Genomic DNA, 7,955 nt, shown 5'->3' on the forward strand with positions numbered 1-7,955 from the left:
AAGTGTGCACATGCAGGCCTGTGCAGGTCAATGCAGCAGCCTGTATGTGCGTGGTGTGTCAGTGTGCACACGTGCAAAGGGTTCTCTGCACGTGGGTGTGCTATTTGGGTGTGCATGCCTGTATGGGCACACCCGTATAGGTGCACACCTGTGTGCGTCTGGGGCAGCACATGTGTGACTATGTGCATGTTTGCATGCATGTCTGCATGTGTGTGCGCGCGTGTTCGTGACGTGCACGCCATGAACGCCGGGGCCAGACGGGCAGAGCCCCGGCACACAGCCAGCAGCAACTCCATGTTAAATGCACCCACCCTCGCCCCACAGCCGAGCCCACCACCATCCACCCCACACCTCTGGAGATGACCTTCCCTTCCCAGGGAGTCCCATGGCCAGTGCTGGTCCCATGGCCAGTGCTGGTCACCAGCAGCAGCCCATGGAGCCCAGCCCCAAGGTCAGGGACCCCAGCCGGACCCCAGCACGGGGGGATTTCGGATCCTCTGGTTCCCCCCAACCAACCCCTCCCCACCACCACCGTCTTGCAGATCACAGAAACGGAGACGACAGCCCTGGGGCGATGCTGCTTGAAACAAGACCACAACTTTATTTGAGCTAAAAACCCAATTCTGCTTTCTTTACAAAAGGATAAACATTTGCTCTCAGTACAAAAGGGAAAAAGCCCCAGGACCCAGGGGCTGGGCAGGGACCTCCGGAGCTCAAGTCATCTCCAAATTCCCAACTCTATACAAAACACCTCTGCAAAACAGGGAGGTTTGGCCAGCCGGGCTCGCAAGGCCAGTGGGACATCAAAAATAGTTGCCTGGATTTTCTTGAAAACAAAAATAGTTGCATAGCCTTTAAAAGTTATTGCTCATATAGAAATACAAGGGACGAGCTGGGAGCTGCTGGGCACGATCAGCCTCCAAAATCCAAGAAATGACAATGTTAAATATGTAGTTGAACATTAAATATGTAACCCCTTGGTTAAATACTTGGTTTTATCACCAGAAAATAGACCGTGAGGGCAGGAAGAAAATAAATTAAATAAATAATGGCTAATAAATAATCCTGGAGCAACAGCACTGCAAAAACCACACGTCTCCACAAAGCTAACTCCAACTAAGCACTTGGAAGTCAACTGGAAAATGAGGGGGTTATTTAGCACATTCCACATTTCATGTAAAATGGAAGGAAATAAATTAGACCCCCCCACCACACAGTAAATAATAAATAAAACAGGAAATTAAGACACACTTCTTCTGGCAGGATGTCTTCAGGACAAAGATCGTGATAAATAACGCTACAAACCGTAAGAAGACGTGGCCCTAGTCAGGAGCAAGAGTTCAGCGGAGAGCTCCTCTTCCAGCCAGGGTATTTGTGCTCTGAAAGATCGACAGTCCCTTAACGAGGTTTCAGTATCCGTGTGCTGATAATCTCAGGCTGGTTGTAGGTCACGGGCGAGGTCTGAGGCTCAGGAGAGGACGGGCAGCAGGGCTCAGCGCAGAGGAGCAGCGGAGGGACCATCACGGAGAAGCTCGGAGCCTGGCTGGACCATGCCGTCCCTGGATGATGTGGTGGCAGCAAAGATAAGGTTCTCCGTTGGGTGGGAAGCTTCAAGGAGGAGCAACTGTGTTGGTCTTCTGCAAGTGGTCCAGATCATTCCCACCTCTGCCAGCCCGCCTGGCCATGGCTGGACTCGGAAAACCATGACCCCATCAGAGCACATGGAAGGGGAACCGGTCATCCCAAGGGGCAGGAGGGGCTTGTCTCCACCTGATGCGAGACAGAGGTGTGCCCATGCCCCAGCACCCCAGGGAGGGAGGAAAAGGAGCCGTAACGTCTTGGCCATGGACAATCCCAAGTGCTGGAGTGCATTCAGGCAGAAAGCCCTGCAGGGTGAAGCCACCTTCACGAGCATCTCTGGGAGAGAGGGAGCAGGAGGCAACGGCACAGCTTTCGGTGGTGGCTGCTCAGAGTTCAGCTGTCGGGAAGGGTTCACGTGGCTCCTGGGGACAGCTCAGAAATCAGCAAGGTGGCACCAGCACAGACCTGATGGGAGAAGACTGAGGGCCAGCTGAACCTTCCACAGCGACGTCCTGCAGAGATGCTCAGAAGTCTCTCACCCTGTAGTGGCAATAACCTCGCTCCAGTTGTGTCCGTTCCAGAAGCAGCTCCACGATGCGGCTGAACTTCTCTCTGCGTCAAGAATTTGGGTCTAACTCTGCTTTGCTATTCATTGAAGATGGCGTTGAGCTGAGGCCCGGCCACGTGGTGTGGGTAGGACTCATAGCTCATGTCTAGGGGGATCTCGTAGCGGGGCACCGTGTTTTGGAAGTGAGAGGCATGTCCATGTGCTCCAGCCAGGCTGACTGAAGGATAGTGGGCCATGAAGGGGTAGGATTTATCCAGGTCTGGAGAGCCATCTTGCTTCAATGAGAAGTTCCCGCTGATGCTCAGGGGCGGCGTCAGGGGACCCTCGTAGGGGGGAGTGGTGCAGTCAGAGGGATGGTTTCCAAAGGAAGCATCCACCAAGCTCTTGAAGGTCGGAGGCTTTAAATGCAGCAGATGTGTTTCCATCGTCCCGTAGGGTGGGCTTGGGAGCCCTGGGGACTGGTAGCTGAAGGAGTGGCTGGATATGGCTGATTCACACACCGGGGACTTTTCTTCATGCTTCTCCAGGAACAAGGTCTGTGGTCCCAGCTGCAGACAGCCGGCCACCAGGTTGCTGGTGGGCTGGGACAAGCCCTTGCAGAGCATCTCCACAAAGCTCTTCCCTTCAGGAGTCTGCCCCGTCTCGAGCACCTCAGACAGAGCCCAGATGTAGTTCCTCGCCAGCCTCAGTGTCTCAATCTTGGACAATTTCTGAGTCTTGGAGTAGCAGGGCATCACCCTCCTCAGGTTGTCAAGAGCATCATTCAGGCCATGCATCCGCGTGCGCTCCCGGGCATTGGCTTTCACCCGCCGGGCCCTGAACCGCTCCAGCCTCGCCTTGGTCATTTTCTTCTTCTTTGGTCCTCTTCTTTTCGGCTTTTCCCCATCATCCTCTTCCTCCTCTTCTTCCTCAATGCTGTCGTGCTCTTCATTCAAGCCAGACATCAATCCAAAAGGACCTTGCCTGCCGTCCTCTTCCTTCAGCTCATCTTTAGAGCTCAGCGTGTCATCCATCCAGGCTTGGGTGCTCACGAGCTCCGCCATCTCTTTGGCCTTGGCATACGTCTTGGTCATCTCTGATCTCTGCAACAAAGGGACAAGGAGATGTTAATGAATTCCAGCAGGAGAGTCGCTCAACATGTTGAGGACATTAGGAACTGAGGTCAAAATCATCTTCCAGAGGCATCAACTGCTTTCTGTCCATCAGTGGTACCTACAGAATCCATTTATCCATCATCTATTTATCTATCTACAATAATTTCTGCTGAATTTTTTTGGCAGCCACTGAAGCCTCTCCCTGGGGCCCAGCAGCTCTTTTCCAGGGCTCAGGGCTTCCAACAATTCAATTTTGGGGTTGTTCCCACTCATGGGTCCCTCCCCTCCTGGCTTCAACCCTGATGGTCACGTTGTGGGTTGCAAAAGGGAGCCTGAAAGTAAAGGTCCTCTGCTGAGCTGCCTCTGGAGATTTTCCTGCCTGAGCTCTTCTAACCTGAGCACATTTGCTTGAACCTTCGTTTCCTTCTGCTGTAACGAACACAGTCGCGCCGCACAAACCAGCCTGGGTTTCATGTTAATCAGCCCCCCAAATCCTGTCATCGGACCTGACTCATTTAATAAAGCTTAGCATCTAAGCAGCTTTGCTGAAAGTGTGCTGCCCAAGCCCTGGCTCCACTGCCCCGTCCACCCCATGTGGAAAATCCCACTTTTAATATGCGTGATGGGGCTGGCGGGCTGGATTAGGGTGTTAATTGCTGCGCACAGCCATCGTATCCCCAGAGGACCATGCGGCCCCAATTAACTCTTTGGTGGAGAAATAGGGGTCTGTCAGATGATGGGAAATCTGGTGGGTGAAGACGGTGAAGGACCACCTTTGGGACGAGTGGATGGGTCTGGCTGAGCCAGGATGGAGACTCCAAACACCTTCTGCCAGCGTCCTGGTGGGACCGCGGGGCTGCGCCCGCTCTGCGTGGTGGGAGCAGCCCAGGAACGGCTGCAGATCGGCTCCAAAACCCCTCCAGGCTGCAGACTGAGGCTTCCCTTCCCTCCACCCTTGGGGACCTGTCCCAAACGCGGCATCCCTGCCTGCAGCTCCCAGCCCTCACTGGTCCCGTGCACCAGAACCCGTCCCAGAAGCAAATCACCAGGCTTGGGGCTCTGTTCAAGAGGCGAGCCCGGCGTCTTCCCCCCTTCCCTGCACTTCCCAGCGCGGTATTCCCAGGGAAATGTTTCAGAAGGTTGTCGCTTTGGAAATCCAGTTTGCATTTTTAGGGATTTTGCTCTCTTTCTCCGGAATATTGATTTTTTTAACAGGGGGTGGGGGGGAAGTAGACAAAGAGGGAATTGCCTGATGAAGTCACTTTGGCAGTTTCCCAGTTTCTCAAGTAAGGAGACGGTGGGAACCCACTGTGAAATGGGAAGTTTGTCCAGCCCCTTATTCTGGATACCTTTCATTTTCAAACATCTCCATCCCACATCGTCTGAAAGAACCACAAGAAACCCATCGCAGGAAAAAACCTGCTGCAGCCAAAAACTTAATTTTCAAGTAGGGATGGCTGAGCTTCTGGCAGAGGGAGATGCTCTCCCTTTGTGCCACCAGGCACCCAGCTCCCATCCCAAAACAAGTGGGTTCAACTCCTCCTCCTCTTCCGTAGGACCAGGGACTTGGTTTCAACGCTCCGCTGGTTTCCTTTCGCCAGAGGACAGTTGGTTCAGGACAAAGACTGGCTGACTCCAGCCCTGCACGAGACCCTGAGCCCAGACAGGGCCACCCGAGGCAGAAGAAACCCAGCGGGCTGGGGAGGAGGATGCAGGAGAGATGCTGGCACAAGAGCCAGGAACAAAATGGGCAGCTGGGGCCGGGAATTCATCACAGGGAAGGGCAGGAGGGACAAGAAACCCACAAGCAGACCATGAAAATTAGGATTTGCTTGAGACCCCTGCACCACGTCCTGCCTGGGAACGCAGCAGGATGTGGCCCAGCTGTACGGGGACCCGGTGGGCTCTGGCTGCAGGGCGGATTAAAAGCCCTACAGCTGCTCCATCAGCTCCAGCATGGCCAACAGGGTGGCTACGGGGCCACCCGTGTCAGCTGCGTCCTGAACCTGGGGCTGCCCAGAGCTCCCAGTCCCACTGACGGTCCCAGTCCCAGTGCCACCCTCAGCCAACTGGGGCAGGGGAGAGGGGATGCGCTGACGTTTTGGGGGCGATTCTGCTCAAGGGCCGCCCTGCAGCATCCACACAGACCTGGAAAAGGGGGAGGAAGGTGGGGGATGCTGGTTTCCTCCCTGCTGGGGTCCCTGGCCCGGGCAGAACTCGCTGGGGAAGGGGCTGCGCTCGCAGAGCACCGCGCACCCCGGCCGGGCTCCCCGGCGAAACAAAAGCCGGGGGCTGGGGCAGGTCCTTCATCTCCCCTGTCACCTTCATCACCTCCATCCCCTCCATCCCCAGCCAAAGCCCGGCCCCGACGTAGCCGGACCCGCCGCCAGCCAGTGCCCGGCTCCGGGGCTGCGGCTCCAGCCCCGACGGCTGCGGGGAGCTCGGGGGGCGGCTGGGGCTCGGTGCCGCCGGCTCCATCCCACCCCTCGCCCCGCACCCCCGGCGGCTCCCCTCGGAGGGCGCAGAGCCCCCCCGGGCCGGGGTCCCGCCGCTCCGCCGTCGGGGCAGAGCCCCCCGCGCCGTCCCGGAGGGTCGCCCGGGGAACCGGAGGCACCGAGCGGCCGCCGAGCCCCGTCGGAGGGGGCCGTCACGTCCCTTCGGGTCCCCCGCACCCCCGGGGGTCCCAGTCCGCCCTTACCTGGGCACCGGAGCGGGTCCCCGCTGTCACTTGCCCGGGCTCATGGTGCCTCCAGCCCCGGGGGCGCGGGCAGCTCCCGCGGCGGCGGCACCGGGAGCGGCACCGGCGGCGGCCCCGGCAGCGGGCAGCTCCGCTGTCGGGCGGTTTTGAGAGCTCCGCGCTGCCGGCGGCTCCTGCCCGGCCACGGATCCCGCGTGGCTCCTCCCACGGGGGGAGGTGACCGAGCCCGGCTCCTCCCGCCGCCCCGCCGGGACCCCGACGGCAGCCCCGGGCATCCCTGGATGGGTGCCCGCGGGTGGGCACCCCTGGTCCCTGAGCATCCTTGGATGGGTGCCCCCAGACGAGCATCCTCAGGTGGGTACGCCAGCCAGGGTCCCCTGGACGGGCATCCCCGGATGGGCACCCTTGGGTGACCATCCCTGGATCAGCATCCCTGGACCAGCACCCTTGAATGAGCACCCTGCGTTGAACACCCTAGGATGGGCATCCCTAGATGAGCACTCCTGAATGGGCCCCCCTGAATGGGCACCCCTGGACCAGTACCCTTGGAAGAGCACCCTGGGATGAACACCTTAGGGTGGGCATCCCCAGATGAGCACCCCTGGATGGGCACCCTTGGATGAGCATCCCTACATGGGCACCCCTAGGTGGGCACCCCTGGGTGGGCACCCTTGATGAGCATCCCTGGACCAGCACCCTTGGAAGAGCATCCTGGGATGAACACCTTAGGATGGGCATCCCTGGGTGGGCACCCTTGGATGAGCACCCCTGGATGGGCACCCCTGGATGGGCACCCCAGCTTGCCCAGCACCAGGACAGACCCCGTCACACAGCTCCCTCCACAGGGGAAGTCCCCCGGGGGTCTCCATCCTCAAGGGCATGATGTGACAGTGACACGGGGCTGCCGGGGTCCCAGGTGTCATCGCCCGCCGCCCCGCTTGGCCGGGCACTGCCGTGGTGACGCCGGTGCTGGGGAGAGCTGGGGGCCAGGCCCTGGGCGACGCTGGCTCCGACCCAGGTGCTGGGGGTGGGCGCGGGGGCTGCGGCTCCCTCCCAGCCGTAATGAGAGAGCAAAGGGGGAGTAATTAGTGGCTGGTACGGCCAGAAGGGGCCCGGCTGAGCTCTCCACCGCTCAGACAAGGGAAGGGGCCCCGGGCTCCACAGCCCCCGGCCAGCAAGAGGGGGCGATGGAAAAAGACACCCCCGTTAATGAAGGGACGAAGTTACGGGTCACCTTGCTCTGCCCCTCAGACCTGGAGCTCAGCTCCTCCAGCCGCAGGGGCGGCAGCCGCCCAGGCTGGGGAAGGGGCTGGGCTGGGGCCCTCTGCAGCAGCGGGGCTGGAAGCGGGGGACAGCGATGGCACCCCAAAAGTCATCCCCCCTCCCTCCATCCCTGCCCGGACTCTGGGCCCGGAGCTCAGCATCGCTGCATGGGAGCCTCCCCGCACGCGCCAGCCCGCAGGACCCTTCACATTAATTTAGAGAGCTTGCAATCATGTCTTTGGCAGCCTGGGATTACAGGGAATACTAATTAATTCATTAGTGGATTCATGGCTTACTTCCCACCGCCAGGCTGGGACAGGCAGGGCAGGCAGGAACAGATTGCGGCCAATAAATCTGCCTGTTGCCACACCGCCCGGCTCGGCGACGGCTTCGTCCCCTCCCTGACAGATGGCTCCAACAGGTCCGGGCACCCACACAAAGGGGCCGGTGGGCGCCTGGGAGGGGGGGGACACGGCAAAACCTCCCCCGGGAGCTGGCGGTGGCCCCCGGATGCCGGGAGCGGGAATGAGCCCCGGGAGCGAGCGGGGCGATGGCGGGCGCATTGTCTGCCGGGCCTGCTGCCTTTCAGCGCCCGGCCACGTGCCGCTCGCTAATCCCATTGTACGGGGGCTTTGCATCTGTTGGGGTTACGGGCGACTCAGGCCCCCCGGGACCGCTCACACAAGATGTTCAACTTTCCCGCTCCTGCCTCCATCACCAGCCCCAGGGATGGGGACCGCAGCCCCGGGAC

General features: G+C 59.6%; 1 protein-coding gene across 1 annotated transcript; it reads right to left on the reverse strand.

Annotated features, from left to right (window-relative positions):
• Window positions 1-1,488: 1,488 nt before the first annotated feature.
• On the reverse strand, window positions 1,489-6,112 carry NEUROD4 (neuronal differentiation 4). Its single transcript, XM_087771066.1, has 2 exons — window positions 5,942-6,112; window positions 1,489-3,231 (listed from the first exon to the last, which is right to left on the reverse strand). The coding sequence occupies exon 2, from the start codon at window positions 3,220-3,222 to the stop codon at window positions 2,227-2,229; it is 996 nt and encodes a 331-aa protein (XP_087627192.1). The 5' UTR covers window positions 3,223-3,231; window positions 5,942-6,112; the 3' UTR covers window positions 1,489-2,226.
• Between the last annotated feature and the right edge of the window lie 1,843 nt (window positions 6,113-7,955).

The sequence above is a fragment of the Nipponia nippon genome, unplaced genomic scaffold, assembly GCF_047370975.1.
Source record: "Nipponia nippon isolate SJK-2023a ecotype South Korea unplaced genomic scaffold, ASM4737097v1 scaffold_35, whole genome shotgun sequence".
NCBI classification, from domain to species: Eukaryota; Metazoa; Chordata; class Aves; order Pelecaniformes; family Threskiornithidae; genus Nipponia; species Nipponia nippon.